The sequence below is a fragment of the Triticum urartu genome, chromosome 2A, assembly GCF_056163025.1.
Source record: "Triticum urartu cultivar PI428250 chromosome 2A, HENAU_Tu73, whole genome shotgun sequence".
Lineage (NCBI taxonomy): Eukaryota > Viridiplantae > Streptophyta > Magnoliopsida > Poales > Poaceae > Triticum > Triticum urartu.
Window position 1 is genome coordinate 490906192 of NC_141874.1, and position 18832 is coordinate 490925023.

Sequence of the window (18832 nt, forward strand, 5' to 3'; positions counted from 1 at the left end):
GAGGAAGCCTTTGACCTGCTTCAGGTGCCATACGACTAGCTCCTCCCGACCCGGCCTTTCTCGAGGGTGGTCAAGGGCCCGACCACTCCCCTGGGGCAGATACACCTTCCCGTCACCTTCAGCACACATGACAACTACCACACCGAGCTCATCGACTTCGACGTTGCCCGCATTGGCCTCCCATACAACGCGATCCTGGGGTATCCAGCCCTCGCCAAGTTCATGACGACGACCCATCCGGGCTACAACGTCGTCAAGATGCCGGGCAGCAACGGCGTCGGTGGTCGGGGATACGAAAGACGCAGTCCAAGTTCTCAAGCTTGTCTACAGGGCCGCGACCGCTTCGTGCCCTGCCACCGTGGGCGCCGCGGTGGTTCAGGAGGCTGCGCCCACAAATAAAAAGTAGCTATTCTCTCAAGACTGGGCCGAGACGAAGCAGGTGCATGTCGACACCGAGGGCTCAGGCCCCACCTTCACCATTGGCGCGGGCCTTCCTCCGGACCAGGAGGAGGCGCTGGTTGGCTTCCTGAGGGCCAACAAAGACGTATTCACATGGGAAGTGTCAGACTTGGTTGGTGTCCCGAGGGAGGTAATTGAGCACCACCTGATGGTGTGTCCTGGTGCACGCCTGGCGAAGCAAAAAGCACGACATCAAGCATAAGAGAAGCAAGCGTTCATCGTCCAGGAGGTCGCCAAGCTCCGAGATGCCGGTGTCATTCGGGAAGTACGACACCCAAACTGGTTGGCTAATCCTATGATCATCCCCAAGAAAGGCGGGAAGGAGTGCATGGTCGGTGACTTCACAAAGCTTGCCCTCAGGACCCATTCCCACTCCCGCGTATCGACCAAATTGTTGATTCCACTGCCGAGTGCGATCTGCTGTGGTTTTTGGATGCTTTCTCGGGATATCACCAAGTCAAGATGGCGACAGAGAAAGTCTAGAAGTCAACCTTTATCTCCCCATGCGGCGTGTACTGCTACACTTGCATGCCTTCGGGTTGCGGAACACTGGTGCAACTTTCCAGCTGTTGATGCACATCGCGCTCGGGCCACAGTGGGTGAGGAATGTAGAGGCATATGTCGATGACATCATAGTGAAGTCACAGGAGGCAAGGACCCTAATCAAAGACCTGGAAGAAACATTCACTAACCTGCGCAACATAAACCTAAAACCCAATCCGGAGATGTGTGTGTTCGGGGTCCCGTCTGGCAAGCTGTTGGGCTTCCTGGTGTCGCATAGAGGAATCGAGGCCAACTCGAGAAGGTCAAGGCAGTAGAGCGGATGAGCCCGCCTCAGACCCTCAAGAAGATGCAAAAGCTCGCGCGGTCCGTGACCTCCTTGGGGCTCTTCATCTCCAAGATTGGCGAGCGCGCCCTCACTTTCTTCAAGCTAGTGAAGAAGAAGGGCCCGTTCGAGTGGACCCCGGAAGATGAGGCGGCCTTCGAAGACCTCAAGCGATACCTCACGATCTCGCCTATCATGGTGGCACCCCGTCCGCGTGAGCCACTGGTGCTTTACTTGGCGGTCACTCCCCACTCGACCAGTGTGGTGCTCGTGGCGGTCAGGGAGGGACCCACCGGTGTAGGCTCGAAGCAAGGCAGCACGCGAGAAGCGGCGCAACCTTCACTGTCCTAGGACGACGCTCGTGAGGATTCCATTGCTTCATCGACCTCCAAGCGTCACGAGTCCCTCACACCCCCTTGTGGAGAAAGATGTCCTTGACTCCTCGCCCCTCAACGAGCATCCGGTATACTTCGTCAGCATGGTGCTGCGCGATGCACGAGCACGCTACCCCATGCAGTAGAAGCTCCTTCTTGCGCTCCTCGTTGCCTCTAGGAAGCTACGCCACTATTTCCAAGGCCACCCATCAAGGTCGCATCGGCATATCCCCTGGAAAAGATATCGCACAGCCCCAACACCGTGGGGAGGGTTGCAGAATGGAACATCGAGCTACAGGCCTTCCAGCTGGAGTTCAGCACGACCAGGGTCATCATGGGGGCGGCCCTGGCCGATTTCGTGGTAGAGTGGACTGGACGAGGGCCAATCCCTCACGCCCGGCGACCAGGCACCTGACGGATGGGTCATGCACTTTGACGATGCCTTTGCGCGGTAGGGCGCCGGGGTTGGAGTCGTGCTCATCTCACCAATCGAAGATATGCTCTACTATGTTGTGCAGCTTTGCTTCTAGCGCGGCTAGAAGATCTCCAACAACATCAAGGAGTACGAGGGCTTGATTGCTGGCCTCAGGGCCGCGACCGCCCTGGGGATCAAGCGCCTCACCATCAAGGGTGATTCCCAACTTCTTGTCAACTTCTCCAACAAAGAGTACAAGCCGAAGGATGAGCACATGGAGGCTTACCTGGAAGAGGTACGTAAAATTGAAAAGCGCTTCCTAGGCTTGGAATTGCAGCACGTCTCGCGGGGCGCGAACAAGGAAGCAGATGACATTGCCAATTGGGCATCTCGGCGCGAGCCCCAGAGGCCTGGCGTCTTCTAGGAGAGGATCCACAAGTCGTCGGTGCCCCCTCGGCTGCGGGCTCATCGTTGCTCAGGGAGGAGCTGCCGCCAGCCCCGGCCTCAGGAGCCCCGACTTGCAGCCCGACCTCAGGAGCCCGCTTACTCCTAGTGCTAGAACCTCAGGCAGGCTGCTGGACCGAGGAGTTCAAGGCATACCTACTCCGCGGCACCTTGCCAAAGAAGGAGGAGGACGCAGAACGCATGGTCTGCCAGGCCACTACTTATTGCTTGCAGGACGACGAGCTGTACCGGCGACGCCCCAATGATGTCTTGCTGCGGTGCATATCCAAAGAACAATGGTGCGAGTTGCTGGCTGATATCCACGGCAGGGACTGCGAAGACCACTCCTCCTCGCACACCCTCGTGGGCAAGGTGTTCTGTAGCGGCTTGTACTGGTCGACAGCACTCAGCGACGCCACCGAGCTAGTGCGATCCTGCGAGGCCTGCCAATTCCATGCTAAGCAGATTCACCATCCCGTGCAAGGTCTCCAGACCATCCCACTCTCATGGCCGTTCGCAGTCTGGGGGATGGATATCCTGGGACCTTCCCCTAGAGCAGCCGGTAGATACCGCTACCTCTACGTCGCCATTGACAAGTTCACCAAGTGGGCGGAGGTGGAGCCCGTGCGTGCCATCCCCGCTGGCTCGGCCGTCAAGTTCATCAAGGGCTTCGCATGAGTTATTTTGGTGTGCCCAATCGCATTATTACTGACAATGGTTCCCAGTTCAGGAGCAAACCTCTTCAGGACGTATTGTGCTAACCTTGGAACACAGACATGCTACGCTTCGGTGGCGCACCCATGGAGAAATGGCTAGGCCGAGCGCGCCAACACGGAGGTCTTGAGGGGCCTCAAGGCAAGGAGCTTCAAGAAGAAGCTCGAGGCCTGCGACATGGGTTGGCTTGGTGAGCTTCAGTCTATGTTGTGGTCTATCCGCACCACTGCGAGTAAGCCCACTAGCGAGACCCCATTCTTCCTCGTCTATGGGGCCGAGGCGGTCCTCCCTCATGAGGTCAGGCATCGCTCCCCGCGGGTCCTGGCATTTGACGAGGTGCATCGGGACACCTCGCGGGGGCAGACCTCGTGCTCGGGGAGGAAGCCCGTCGCCAGGCCTTGCTCCGTGCAACGAGGTACCAGCAGGCGCTGCGGCATTACTGCTGCCGCAGTGTCCGCTCTCGGACCCTCGAGGTGGGAGACCTCGTCCTGAGGAGGGTCCTTTCTAGTAAGGGCCGTCATAAGCTCTCGCCCATGTGGGATGGCCCGTTCAGGGTCTCCCGCGTCTCCAGGCCTGGCGTCGTACGCTTGGAGACGCAGGACGGTGTCCCCATCCAAAATGCTTGGAACATCCAGCACCTCCGGAGGTTCTACCCTTGACACTCTCACGTAATAATGAGTGGGTCTATACATGCCCCGGAGTCTCCTGACTGCCGCCCCTGGTCCTCACGGAGGCTCACACCCACGCCCAAGTGGAGGCCCCATCCTCCGCGCTAGCAGACAACATGGTCAATCAGCAACTATGCTCACGCCTAGTGGAAGCCCCATGCTCCACACTGGCAGGAAGATTAGAAGACTAGTGTAGGTGCTGGACGCGGCTGTTCTTTTGCTTTGCTCTTGTAACCCATTTGCTACTTCTTAGAAAGAAACTTGCAGTTCTTGCGTTTTTGTTCGAGAAAGGGGGGAGTTTCTTGGTCTTTCTTCTTCTAGCGGTGTTTCCTCTCTTGAGTTTCGTCTTTAGGAAGTGCGGCAGCTGCCCGTGGCTCCCTCTATCGTGGCCCATGAGCGGGGGCTGGGCACGGTGTATACGCCTGAACCGGCCTACCAGCAGGCCTACTCACGCGTACATCTTGAGTGAGCCATCGGTCCCTCGGCCTCAGGAGCGCTCACCTCCTAGCCTTGCCGGGTGTCACGCCCCGGCGCGCTAATGACGGCCAGCCCTCACCTGGGGACTCCAGAGGCCTATGCAGATGGCGCTCCGGAGGCGCTGGACCCTCGTGGGTTCTCCAGAGGCCCGTGGGTGGCTTACTATTCAAGATTCCGGGGACCGACAAGGGGCCTCCCTAGGCCGTGTCGGATTTCGGGTTCCACAGACCCTTGAGAGGTTTGAACTCTGGGGTGCGTGCGAAGAACTCGTCGTCCCCAGTCTGTCTGCTCGCTAATCCCACGACCCATCTCGACAAACCAAATGGATAAGAGGCACAACAGTTTACCCAGGTTCTGGCCACCTTGCGGTGTAGAACCCTACTCCTGCTTTGTGGTGGATTGGCCTTGAGGGGCTGAGGATGAACTAGTACAGTGGAGAACAACCTCAGGAGGAGAGGTGTTCTTGTGCTCGATGAGCTGCTGGGTGATAGGATGATCTAAATGATCCGTCCCCCTCTATGGTGGTGGCTAGGTCCTATTTATAGTGGCCTTGGTCCTCTTCCCAAATGAAGGCGGGAAGGGATCCCACAACAACCAATTTTGAAGGGAGACAACTAGTACACGCTATCCTGACGAAAGTAGTCTTCGCCTGCAAAAGCCTCTGGCGGTGACACTGTCGTGGGCCCGACGATGACCTCCGTCCTGCCGTCCTGGCGGTCTTGGTCTTGTTGCACCGGAATGGAAACCCTTGCTTGATTCCTCAAGACTCCGCACCTGCGCTCGCCTCCTTAGCACCAAAGAGGAAACTAGTACATTGCGCCCACTGGCATCCGCATGGCCTTGGTCGTCATGACTCACATCATCTGAACCTCGTGAGGTGAACCTTGCATCTAAATCTCCACTCCTCGGGAGCCTGCCTGGGGAGGCCGCCCCATGTGGAGGTCTTGGTGTCGTCTGCCTCGCGAGGCTTGGCCCCTCGCGAGGATCTTGAGTTGTTGATGTTGAAGTTGGGACGTACCAGGCCGTCGACGGAGCCACGCCGTGGGCCGCAGGCAGGCAAGTCTGGGTACCCCCATTCCCAGAACACCGACAGGTTGCTTTGGCACTTTAACCGCACCGCCACCAAGAGAAGCTCCAGAGGAGCCAGAGCGTGCCCCCATGACAAGGGGACCCGCCAAGGGCCACGAGCGCACCAAGCTAAGTTATTCTAATCACGCCAGGAAGGATCCTTTCAATTAATGGTAATATAATTTTGAGGTGCGAGCAATAAACACTAATAAAAAGGCGCACACGCTGCAGTTCATTACACACCCCCACGGGGGCTCTTCGCAAACTCTTAATGCAGGAAATTAAAAAAAGGTGAAGCAGAAGAAGCGGCCTCCCAAGGACTGCTGCTCCTGAGGCGTGGCTCCGCCACCACCCACGCTTAGTCGGAGTCCTCCTCCTGCTTCATGGGGGCGTGGTGGTGAGGCAGCTCGGCATCCCCCCTGAGCGGGAGCAAGACGGCGTGGCGGCCTGCCTGGGTCCGAGAACGGCGATGAGGCGGCTCGTCGTAGTCTTCATCGCTCGAGCTCCCCCCAGGGGAGACATTGCCGCTGCTGCTGGAGGTGTGGCGGCCAAGGGCAAGTTCACTGTCGAGGACACCGCCGCCGCGCCAACCGTTGTCATCCGAAGGGTGGTCACCGTCGTCATCGCCCTCTAGGCAGCACCCCAGGCGGCTGCCGTCCTTCCCGAAGACCCTGAAGAAGAGCATTGCTGCTCTGTCATACTTGAAGTGGAGGGTGCGCCTCCCCTACAGACCGCGGGCCCGGGCGAATGACTACCACCCGTGGGTCAGGAACACATGGCCGATGGAGTCGACCTAGACCCCTACCCACGAGGACCCATTGTAGCAGCCGTCAGGCTGCAGCCGTAGCCCAACGGATCCTGCCGCCGGTAGCTCCTCCGCAAAAGAGCTTGGAAGCATAAGCCAAGTGCCTGGAGGGCCCTCCACCCGCACGATGAACTCACGCGCCGAGTCACTCGAGCGGGCGCGGCGGTCGGCTGGCCACGGCACGCCTTCCCCCTTGGCCATGGCTGCTAGCACCCTCGTGACCACCCTCACGGGGGAGATCCCTCTCCCGGCTGTTGGAGTCGTCGTGAGCCGTCAGAGGTGGACGCCCGTGCCCCGATTAGGACGTTGCCGGTGTGTCTGCGGGCTTGCAGCGATGGCCACGCCCTATCTTAGGTGGCGGCGCCTCCGGTACTACCTGAGAGGCTTTGCCCTTTTCCTCGGCCGAGAACCTCCCCACTGGCGCTATGGTCACTTCGACAAGGTGGGAGATGCAGTGTAGGTAGGAAGGAGAGAAGGCAAGAAGATGAAGGTGGGCTAGGGGGACCCCCCTCGCCCATTTATAGGCAGAAGAAGGGTAACCACATCCCTCCACATTCTGAGTGATGATGGCCCTATTGCATGCACCATGCCGCTGTCAACTTGAAACGGTTGCCGAGGCGATGTGGGGAAGCAGAGGCATCCATGTTCCATTGGGAGCCACATGTCAACCTGGCCCGCAGGTGATTGGGGCCCGCGGCACTTCGCCCTTTCCCCTTGGCTTCGCCTCGAAGCCAACTCGAGCGCGCCTTGGGCCCGGGGGCTTCCGTCGGTGTTCTAGGAAGCAGGGTACCCAGACCTTCCTGCCTGCAGCCCACGGCTTGGCTCCCTTGATGGCCTGGTACGGCCCGTCTACGAGACCTCCAAGAAAAGACCCTCGTGAGGGCCCCCTGGCCTCGCGAAGCGGACGACACCAAGACCTCCAGAGGGAGCATCCTTCCCAGGCAGCCTCCCGATGAGCGGAGTTTCCTATGCAAGTACCTAGCCTTACAAGGCTGTGATGACGCAAGCCATGACGACCAAGGCCATGCGGGCGCCGGCGGGCACAAAGGAGCCAGTTTCCTATTTGGTGCTAAGGAGGCAAGGATGGGCATGGGTTCCCGGGGAATCTGCCAAAGGTTTCCATTCCGGTGCAACAAGACCAAGACCACAAGCTCGGCATGACGGATGTCATCGCTGAGCCCACCACTATGTCACGACCCAAAGCTTTGTAGGAGAAGACCACCTTTTGTTAGGGTAGGATGTACCTCTTGTCCCATTTCAAATTGGCCGTTGTGGAATCCCTTCCCGCCTAAGTTTCAAGGGAAGAGGACCAAGGCCACTATAAAGATAGGTTATCCACTATCGGATTTCGGGTTCCGGCAAAACCCTCAAGTTCGAACTCTGGGGTGCGCACGAAGATCTCTCCTTCCCCCTAGCTCACCCACTAACCACGATCTCAAAGCTCAACTCGTCGAACTCGAAGAACAAGGGACACAAGAGTTTATACTGGTTCGGGCCACCGATGTGGTGTAATACCCTACTCCAGTACCGGTGTGGTTGATTTCCTTGTAGGCTGAGGATGAACAAGTACAAGGGAAGAACTACCTCCTGAGGAGAGGTGTTCTTGAGCTCGGTGAGCTTGTGTGGTTCAGGATGATCTGAATGATCCGTCCCCGGATGAGCCGATCCCTGACTACAGTGGTGGCTAGTCCTATTTATAGAGGCCCTGGTCCTCTTCCCAAATATTAGGCTGGAAGGGATCCCACAACAGCCAATTTGAAGGGGGACAACTAGTACAAGCTATCCTGACAAAAGGTGGTCTTCTCCTGCCAAAGGCTCTGGTGGTGACGCCGTCGTGGGCTCCACGATGACCTCCGTCCTGCCGTCCTGCTGGTCTTGGTCTCGTTGCACCGATATGGAAACCTTTGCCTGATGCCTATGGACTCCTCGCCTGCACCTGTTCCTTTAGCACTGAAGAGGCAACTAGTGCTCTGCACCCGCTGGCGCCTACCTGGTACCCGCCTGGCCTTGGTCGTTATGGATCACGTCACGGGAACCTCACGAGGTACCCCTCACCTTGATCGCTCCGCTCCTCGCGAGCCAGCTTAGTGAGGCTGCCCTCGAGGAGGTCTTGTGTTGTCTGCCTCGCGAGGCTTGGACCCTTGCGAGGGTCTTGAGTGTTTGCTGGTGAAGATGGGCCATACCAGGCCGCTAGAGGAGCCACGCCGTGGGCCGCAGGCAAGCAAGTCTAGGGACCCCCATTCCCAGAACGCCAACAGTAGCCCCCAGACCCAAGGCGCGCTCGGAGTTGGCTTCAAGGCGAAGCCAAGGGCAAGTGCGGAGTGCCGCGGGCCCCAACCGCCTGCGGCCTTGATTGACACGTGGTGACTGACGGGACGTGGGCGTCTCCGCTTCCCCATGCTGCCTCGGCAACTGCCCGACTGACAAAAGGCTAGCGCGGGCTGCGCTGCCTTCATTGCTCCCCTTCATCTTGCTCCAGATCCCCTTTCTTACTCCTCGCTCCCAAGAACTCCAGATCCTCCCAAATCCTCCTCCGAACCCGCCACCAATGGCGCCCAACAAAGCTCGGGCCATCGCTCCGCCATCCTGGTACGAGCCTGCGTTGAGCGCGCCAAGCGTTTCGGAGAAGAACCTTGCCACCGCGCTCCCGATGACGGCAGCGGGCGATGAAAAGAGGAAAACCACGCTCCGGGCTGGCTCCACCGAGCCGGAGCCCTCGGGTAGCACCTTCTATCCCTTCTTCATGAGTAGTGTTGTTGCGGGGTTGGTTCCCCCCTTCTCCGACTTCTTCTACTCCGTCCCCAGACACTACGAGCTTCACGCCCTCCACCTTCATCCCAAATCCATCCTCCTTCTGTCAATCTTCGCCTTCTATTGCGAGGCATACGTTGGGGTGATGCCGTCCATGGCGTTGCTATGCCCCTTCTTCTATCTCCGGATCAAGGACGGCCCCTGCTCAGGGCGTGCCAACTTCGTCGCAGCCAACAAGACCAATGCAATCTCGAAGGCCGGGAAGAAGGCCGAGGGCTTCATGAGCAAGTGGGTCCTGATGGATGCCAAGTGCTCTCACCCTCGGCTGGTGCTGCCGATGGAGATGCCCACGTCTCACGACGGGTGGTTCCGTGCGAAGCTCAGCGACCCTCGGGCGGAGTTGGTGCCGGAGAGGATGACCGCTGACCTAAAGCCTGACAATCCAAGGGCGGCGAAGCTGACGGGGGCCATGATCGTCAAGGAGTTCATGGCGCAGCGCGTGACTCCCCTCCAGGCGCGCTCTCGTCCCTTGTGGAAGTTCGGGGGTGAAGGAGATGACCTCCGCCTGCATCCAGAGATCTTGTCTGACGTGGAGCTAGGCACGACCCTCCGCTCCTTGGTTGGGGACGACCAAGGGTACATGCCGGACACCTTCGTTCCCTTGTAGCGCTGTCCAGATGGGGCAAAGATTGCCGCCGCCATGCCTGTCTTTGATGGACGTGGTCTTGTGCCGCCGGCGCCCTCTGAGGCCCCGGCGGCCGCGACTCCGGTGGTGGTGTCCTCCAGCGATTCTGGCGAGGAGGAGGAGGAGGACTCGACGGCCACCCCGGAGGGGTCTGGGGAGACCTTCCCCTCACGGAAGGCCGATCTCCTCCGTGCCTTGCCTGACGACAACGATGTTGATGATCACCCAGTGAGGGAAGTCATGCCCCTGCTGGGGTCACTATGAGGTCCAGGGTCTCCCCCTCGAGGAAGCCGACGCCCGGTGTCCCGACGAAGAGCAGATCATCACTGATCTCTCGGGGCGACACCCCTGCCTCACCGCCGCCAGGGGCCACCACGGCCTCGCCGACTTCCGGGGCCCGTGCGCCCGCACCTCAGGCCGCAAGGCCCCCCGGCTCTGCACTTCTGAAGAGGCGGCGGGACTACACCGTCGTGGACCAGTGAGTGTCCTATCATGACCTTGCCCTTGCTCCTGCTTCCATTGCAGCTTCCTGACGTTTCCTTCTTGTGCTACTAGGCCGACACCGTCATCGAAGAAGAAGAAGAAGAAGGGGGCGGCCACATCCTCAGGGACCCAGCAGCCTGGCACGGCCGCACCTCCTCCGGCCCAGAAGGGCGGCGATGGCGTCCACACCTCTCCGGCCCGGTCTTCCTCGTGAGGCCTGGAGGGGCGTCCCCAGGGAGAGCGACTCCTGATGCTATGTCGGCTCCCGAGGCGCTTGTCCCCAGCTCACTAGCCGAGGCTCCACAGGCTTCGGAGCTCCTGGCTTCTTCTTCCGCCGCCGTCGACCTGCAGGTCCTGGCGACGATGCTGCCTTCTTCTTCCGCCCCACCGCCAGCTCGTGATCCTTCTGCCTCGCCTGACGCCCTGGAGCACGCCCTTTCTGCGCTGACCCGGCTGTGGAGTGATCTTCAAGGTGCCGGTCGTCGCCTAGTGGCCGGGTGCTTGGAGCTGATCTTGGGCTGGTTGCACTCTCACGCATCCATCCGGGAGGCACTGAGCCAGGCCGTGGCGGCTTCCGAGAAGGACAAGCAGGTCGTTGCCCAAGCTGCGGCCGCCCGCGAGGTGGCGCTGAAGGCCGCCGAGGCCGCCGAGGCCGCCCAGGATCGCTGCAGGTCGCTGGAGGCCGAGCTGGAGGCCATGCGCAACGAGCGCGCGGCCGAGGCTCGAGACCGCAAGACGGAGGAGGAGAAGATGAAGGCCTGAGAGGACACTATTAGAGGTCGCGACGCCGAGTTGAAGAAGTTGGCGAGGGCACAAGCCACATTGCGCAGCCGGTTGGAGATGCTGGAGCAGGAGATGAAGACAGAGAAGGCTGAGCTGGAAGCCAAGGTGAAGGTCCTGGCTAAGGACCGCGTGGCCTTCAGGTCCCTTAAAGAGAAGTCCCGCGTGGCGCTACGGGCACTCTACGAGAAGGGCTTGGAGGAGCCGCTGGCGACAGACGATGAGGGCCCCACCCAGCTGCTTCCTCATCTTGTCGCGACGCTTGAAGACATCATCGATGAGATCGGCTCCTTGGTGGACGGGGAAGCCCGTGCGCTCTCCTCTACTGCACTGACGCGCGTCTTCAGCCACCTCCATCTTCATGATCCCGACGCTGACCTTGACGAGCTGCTCGAGCCCATGGATGACAAGCGCTGCGCAGCCGCTGCCGAAGCCATGAAGAGCCAGGTGGAGGCCTTGCTAAAGAAGTTCCGCGCCTTTGACCCTCCACCCCCAACTGGCGGCGGCGCTGAACCTGCAACTCCGGTGGGCGGCGCTGGTGAGGGAAACGTCGCCGTTGAAGGGGCACCTTTTGCAAGTGACACCGGCATCCAGGTATGACGAGATGGCTTGCTAGCGGCTCCTTTTCCTGCTTTGCTTCTGCAACATGAACCATGCCTCGTGGAGGTGTTTATACTTGTGTTTGGTATTCGAAAAACAGTATGTCTTGTAATATTTGTTTGAGATTCCGCGATTTCCTTTCCATTTTCTTGGGTGTTCTGCGTCGGCAGGGCCCGACCGCGCACGTACCTCAGCCGCTGTTGGATCGTCCGGATCACCAGGACGAGACCAAGGGGTGAGGGGCTACGTGGCTAGTTAGGCTCCTGACTCGCGATGCTCAGGAGTCCCCCTTGATGCGCAAACAGCTTGCGGAAAGGAGGTGCGTAAGTAGGCCTAGTGTTCTACATCAGCGGGTCCCGACCCCGCGCATACCTCAGCCGCCGTTGGGTCATCCGAATCGCCATGACGAGACCAAGGGGTGAGGGGCTATGTGGACAGTGAGGCTCCTGAGTCACAATGCTCAGGAGTCCCCCTTGACGTCCAAACGACCTTCATACCTTGGCTCCGCTCGGGAGGGTGCGTGACGACCAGGTCTGAGGGACCTGGCAGGGTGGCGTATGCTTGGGTGTGACCCGAGCGTAGCCCCCGTGCCCAGCCCCCTCGCGCGGCTCTCCCGAGGGGAAAGCATTGCGGTGAGGCTGGACACTGAGCCCGGAGGCTCCCTGAGGTTGGTACGGTCATGGGGCCGCCCTTAGTTGTTTATCACCAGCGCGGAGCATGGCGCTACCGCACTTGCATGGGCATAACCGCTCCTCGGCCGTGTCGACTGCCAGCATGGAGCATGGTGCTTCCACTGGCGCGTGGGTGAGGGCTCCCTCTGCGTGGAGCCCCCGGGGCGTGTACAGCCCCACCCTGACACGTGGCTTGCACGACAGGGCTGGACGAGGCGTGTCTGGGCACTCATGAGCCAGCGCGGGACTCACGAGGCCCTACCTCAAGGCAGGTTGCGCCTGGTCTTGATTCTTGATGGCCGCGGTGATCCTGCGAGATGGTTAGGTAACCTGCGCCGGACGAATCCCCTGAGGCGATCACATGAGAAGGCCAAACACCAACGACCCCATGAGGTGACGTGAACAGGGCCGGCCCGCCAGACAGAGCTCAACCATTGGGTTTATCGACGCTGCAGGGGTGGACCCGAGCACAGACACCGTGCCTAAACTTCTCATGCGAAGGATCCTGAAGAAAGATGACCGGCACGCAGCTCCCGTGGTGGCGAGGCACCGGGCCACGTGCCCTGGCATGTCCGTCCTCGATTAGCTCATGCGAGGACAAGGCACCAAGGGCCATGGGAGGTGACGTACATGGGGCGGGCCCGCGAGCCAGAGCTCGATCAACCTCTTGGGTTTGGCTACGCTGCAGGGACGGACCCGAGCACAGACGCCATGCCCATCCTTAATCATGAGGCGGTCGGGGGCGGGCCTGCAAGGGCGTACGACGTTCATGGTATCGAAGTACCGGACAAGAAGGTGGCAATGCTAGATAACTTATGCACGGGGACGAGCTAGTTTAGATAGATGTAAAAACGATACATGCCACTAGGACAGACTCAAGCGGCCTGGGGATGATGCAGTCCGAGGGGTGCCCCCAGCAGAGTAAGCTAAAGATGCAGAAAGATGCATGCCACAGGGGAAAGCCCGTGTGACCTAGGAATGATGCAGCCCGAGGGGCGCTCCCAGCTGAGTAAACTGGGAAATGTCACCTGGTTCCATTGTCGAAGGGGTGTTGAGGTAACTGAAGGTGCGCGCTGGAGAGGTCGCTCCTCATGAACCACCAGGGCCCTGAGCCTCAGGAGGCTCTGGGGCTCATGTGGTTCCTTGAGGACGGTCGCCATCTCCGCTCGGACTGCCTGATGCCTGGCCTGAGCCGCCAGGATGCTCCGGAGATGATGCTGGTAGGTGACAGCCGCGCTCGGCAGGCCAAATGGCATGCGAACGTAGCTGTGAGGTGGACCCTCGCACCGGCCAGCGCGCGAAGGCCAGAAGCGCTCCTGAGATGTGGCCCTGTTGAGCCCTGGAACATCGACGCAGACGCGCAGCCCGCCGTCCTTGCCAGGATGGGGAGCTGCGTCGGGTGGTGGGCGGCAGTCACCGCGTATGGTCCTCGCTTCCTGAAGCCCCTGGATTGCTTGGGTGACGAACTCCTGAGCACCTGGCGCTCCTCGCCTTGTGCCCTCTTGAGGGAAACGTGCAGCGAAGCACGCCTCCATGTGGTGCCCGAGCGCCTCCCTCATGATGTTGGCTAGGTCTAAGGCCCTCCAGAAGAGAGCCCCCGAGCCTTTCCTGAGGAGGGCGCACCTTCCTATGCGAGGGAGGGAGGCGCCCCAGGTGCGGGCATGGATCCTGAGGTGGTGTTGCTGGAGACGCCGCTCTCCTGACGCCTGTATGGAGTAGTTGCTTCTTCTTCTTAGGGATGGCCTCAGGAGGGTACATGGTGCTCTCGCTGTCGGGGTCTTCAATTGCTGCGGCTTGGAAGGCGTGCTCCAGGGAGCACACCGCATCTCTTTCTTCGCAGGGGACTATGATGATTCCGCCGCTTCCTAGCATCTTGAGGACGTTGTAGCCATGGTGGGTCACTGCCATGAACTTGGCCAATGCTGGATACCCAAGGATAGCGTTGTACGGCAGATGGATGTGGGCGATGTCGAAGTCGATGAGCTCGGTGTAGTAGTTGTCGCGCTGGCCGAAGGTGACAGGTAGGCGGATCTGCCCTATCGGGGTGGTGGAGCCATCGGTCACTCCCGAGAAGGGTTTGGTAGGCTGCATCTGATCGTATGGCACTTGGAGGCTGTCGAATGTCTCGACGGACAGGACATTGAGCCCCGCGCCGCCGTCGATGAGGGTCTTGGTGACTTGGACGTTGCTGATGACGGGTGAACAGAGCATCAGGAGGACACCGACAGTTGCCGCGCACTTGAGCTGGTCCGCCGAGCTGAAGGTGATGGCATACTTGGACCACCTGAGTGGGCGCGTGGCCTCGAGCTTGGGGTGGGCCGCATTCACCTCGCGAGCAATCTGCTTGAAGGTGCACTAGGAAGCTGGGGCCCGAGCACCGCCCAAGATGCAGGCGATAGCACGTGGCTCCTGGAAGCCCCCAGCCACCTTGTCCTGCTGATGGTCATCATTCCTTCTTGGTGGTGGTATCGGAGGGAGGCCAACATTGCCCTGAGGACGGTCCTCACAAGGCTGGTCCCTCCAGGCGCCCTCGCGAGGCTGTTCCAGCCAGTGGTCCTCGCGAGGCCGTTCGGACCACTCCTGCCGGGGGCCGCGGTCGTCCTAGCGTCCTGCACCTCGTCCTCCTCCTCGGCCGTAGCCCCAATCGTTAAGCTTGGGGCGTCGACTAAAGCATCCATCTCGAATGGCACTGAGCTCTGGGCAATCGTTTGTGTTGTGGTTGTGTACGTTGTGGAAGGCACAGAACGGACGGTTGCTCTTGGACGACTCGGGGAGGTCCCAGCCACGCTTCGTGTCTGGCTCCACCACGAGCACAGCCACCCCGTTGTGCTTTACGTCCTTGGCCTTGGCCTTCTTCTCTTCTGTGTCGACACCAGGGAGCTCGAAGAGGGAGAGGCGTCCCTCCTCAGCTCGTGCTCACTTGGTCGCCAGGTTTAACAGCTCCAGTGCCGTGCATAGCTCCTCATGGATGGCGAGCTCCTCCTTCATCTTGACGTCGCAAACGCCATCAGAGAACGTAGAGATGATGGCCTTGTCCTTCATCTTGGGAATCTTGAGGCGAACGCTATTGAAGCGCTGGATGTACTTCTGCAGGGTCTCTCCAGGCTGCTGCTTGATGCGGCGAAGGTCACCCGTGGTCGATAGGCGGTCGCGAGTGCTCTGGAAGTTGGTGACGAAGCGGTCGCGCATCTGGGCCCAGGAGAAGATTGAGCCCGGGGGCAAGTTCAGGAGCCACAAGCGAGCGTCGTCCTTGAGAGCCATGAGAAACGAGTTCGCCATGCCTTTCTCATCGCTGTTTTTCGCCTCGATGCTCAGCTCGTAAAGCTGCAGGAACTCCGCAGGGTCGGGGATGCCGTCGTAGCGCAGAGGCAGGTCTGGCTTGAACTTGTCTGGCCAGACCATGCTACACAGCTCTGGGGTGAAGGCGCGGCAGCCTGCTGTGGCTGCCGGAGCCCGTCGCGGGGGCAGAACTAGATCTTGATGCCGACGCACCGCCGCCGCAGGCGGCACGCGGTCTTGACGTGGTGGCACCGTGTCAGGGATATACCCTGTGGTATGACCCGGCCGGAGTTATAACCCGGCTAGTACTTGGTAAACCGACAGGAGTTAAGTCAGATGATAACCCGGCAGGAGTTAAGTCAGATGATAACTCAGCAGGCAATCATAAAACGGCAGACCATCATAAACCGGCTGTTGGGGATATCACTACTGGGCGTAAACCGGCCTATCTGGGCCGGGTTAACTTCGTCAGTAGTTAAGTATATTAAAGCCCAAGAAGGCAGATGAGGGCTCAAGGCCCATAGTTGGTTCAAGGCCTGTAGCCGTAAACCGGCGTTGGTATTTAACTTGTATTGTAAGTTAGGAATAAGTAGAGACCAAACCGGACACATCTATGAGCCGTTATTGGGACTCTGTGAACCGACGGGCGTCACCCGTGTATATAAGGGGACGACCCGGCGACGGTTCAAGGACAACAGACAACAACTCGAGACATAGGCGAAGCTTGTTTGCTCCCTGGTCATCAAAACCCCATCAATTCCATCACAACTAGACGTAGGCTTTTACCTTCATCGAAGGGGCCGAACTAGTATAAACTCTCTTGTGTCCCTGTGTCCGCTTTAACCCCTTCAAGCTAACCCGTCGCGATGGCTCCATGACTAAGTCCTTTCTCTAGGACATCTGCCGTGACAAAACCACGACAGTTGGCGCCCACCATGGGGCTATCGCACGATGGTTTCAAGTTCTTGGAGGGCCGCTTTGAAGGACTTGAGGGCTACGCCATAGGCCGGATGACTAAGAGTCATCGCAGCAAGCTTTACATGGACGATGCAGGCTGGGGCCCCGAGGCCGGCTCAGTTGAGTACGGGTACCGGGTCCCCTTTGGTGGCATACACGTTTTCATCGGCAAGATCGGAGAACCGGGCCCTGAGCCGGATATCTGCACTGACCTTGTCGAAACGGCTCAGCGTGCGCGATCTGCCCGGGTTAAACCGGCCATGAAGCATACCTTTGTGGGAGTCATCCATGGAGGATGTCATGAGGATGGATTGGGATCTAGCTGCGAGACCGTCATTTACTCCAGCGATGAGTCATCAACCGGAGAAACCGAATCTCTATATCAGCTACAAGATGGCCGGATTGGGGGCTGTTCCGACGGCGACAGTATTCCGGACCCCTCTGATCTGCCCAACCGAGTTGGAATATTCATGGCTGGCACACAAGCAGCGCTTCATTCTTAGACCATTGCGGCAACAACCTCCGGTTTAGCAGTGGCGACGGCTGCTGGGGCAGGAGGCCCTGTGCGCCCGCCGGCTCAAGTTCTATCAGAGTTATTTGATGCATTGGCTGTGCTTATGGCGGAAGCTAATCCGGCGGATCAGGACGTCCACAACGCGGATATTGCAAAGTTAAGGGAACAGATCACCCAGGCCAAGGCGGACCTGGCAGCTGAGGATACCAGGATGGCCACAGAGCGGGCCGCTCTAGACGCACAAGCCTACAGGCTCATGTTGGACCAGAACGCATCGCATGAAGTCATGAGGAGGAAGTACCGATCCCGTTTGCCTCCGGTTTTCGAGGCCAGAGACCTTTTCAACACCCCGGGAGCAGGAACCAGTAATCCGCTGGAGGGAAACCGGGCAGAAGCTCCTGGGACCGGTGCGCCGGTTCAGCCTCGTCGGATGGATCCGCCTCGTCAAAACACCGTTATACCTCAGGCTGTTTCAACACCTCTGGGTCACTACTCCAACCCAATGGACAATCTCGTCGCCGCTGCTGCACGGCTGGAGGCCATTCCAATTGAAGGTCACTCACCGCAGGCGATAGAGACGCGACGGGTCAAGGAGCTTCTTAGGACAGCTTTGGACCAATAGGAAGCATACTCGTACAGTTGCGACTGGATCCACTTGACCCCTCACCCAAGCCGGAGCTATAGCAGGCGTATGGAGGAACCGACAGTGTCAAGTAATGAACGACGTGGAGCACCCCGCGGCAACAACCCGGTGGGTGGTGCTGATAACGCTCAGGAGGTGGTGGACCGGGCCCGAGCACGCAGGGAGGCCAAGTTAGCCGCACAATATCACGCTCGGCAGCTTACGCCGGTTCGTCCAACTATTTCGGTCGAACCCGGTGTTACTTCTAGCTCTTTGGGGGTGCCTTGCCTTGTCCCCGCTTTACGCAATGTGCGCCTACCCAAGGATTTCAAGGGCCCGCGCAAGGTACCAAATTACACGGTGGATCAACCCCCAGAGACATGGGTGGAGAGCTATGAGATGGACATGGAGATGCTGGATGTGGATGATGCGGCATGTGCGAAATACTTCACCATGATGCTTGAAGGAACGGCCCGCACTTGGTTAAAAAGCTTACCGGCCAATTCTATCAGTTCATGGGCCCAATTACGAGCCCGGTTTATCAATAATTTCAAGGATACATGTAAGCAGCCCATGTCGATAGTAGACTTAGCTGCCTGTGTCCAGGAGGAAGGAGAATCGATGACTCATTGGGTGCGCCGGGTCTCACAAGTGTTGCATTCATCAGACCGCATCAACGCTGACACCGCAGTCTTAACCCTAGAAGGCAACTGCCGGTTTGGGCCCCTAAAGCTGAAGTTGGGATGGATGAAGCGCCATTGCACTGACATGGGGACCCTCATGGCTGCTTTGGTAAAGTATGCTGATTCTAATAGTACCAAGGATCCCGAATCTGATGATGACAAGGCAGGGAAGGGAAAGAGGAACAGCAACTCCAAAGGTCAGCAGCATCACTGGGCAGGCAATGGTGGTGGAGGCAAGCGTAAAGCGGATGGTAACATGGACTTTGTGGCTAATACTAACGCCCAGGACAATGGCCAGTGATGCAAGGGTAAACCAAAAAATCGCAGTGGGGCACCCAACCCTAACCCGGATCGCCTAAATTATCTACTGAGCCAGCTCTGTCCAAGACATGGGACGAAGGAGGTGCCAGCAAACCACCTTTGGAAGGATTGCTTTATTATGTAGGAGTTCAAGAATTCTAATGCTTTCCGGTATGATCACGGCTCCGGCGGTGGCTCAGGATCCGGGCCGGGTTACGATGGAGGAAATTCCGGTTCAGGATTTAATGGTAATCCGG

At 59.1% G+C, this 18832-nt stretch overlaps 1 protein-coding gene across 1 annotated transcript; it reads left to right on the top strand.

Annotated features, from left to right (window-relative positions):
- Window positions 1-1282: 1282 nt before the first annotated feature.
- LOC147985587 (uncharacterized) lies at window positions 1283-3724 on the top strand. The gene is made up of 6 exons (XM_087541649.1): window positions 1283-1561; window positions 1838-2020; window positions 2199-2326; window positions 2412-2661; window positions 2753-2944; window positions 3335-3724. Exons 1-6 carry the CDS (start codon window positions 1283-1285, stop codon window positions 3722-3724), a joined length of 1422 nt encoding a protein of 473 aa, XP_087397775.1.
- Window positions 3725-18832: the final 15108 nt, after the last annotated feature.

What these genes read in the sequence shown, in the direction of transcription:
- LOC147985587 (XM_087541649.1), top strand. Translation starts at nt 1,283, where the DNA reads ATGAGCCCGCCTCAGACCCTCAAGAAGATGCAAAAGCTCGCGCGGTCC. An exon ending in CGGCCCTGGCCGATTTCGTG is followed by an intron (nt 2,021 to 2,198) that starts GTAGAGTGGACT and finishes TAGCGCGGCTAG; the next exon opens with AAGATCTCCAACAACATCAA. An exon ending in GCAGGCTGCTGGACCGAGGA is followed by an intron (nt 2,662 to 2,752) that starts GTTCAAGGCATA and finishes TATTGCTTGCAG; the next exon opens with GACGACGAGCTGTACCGGCG.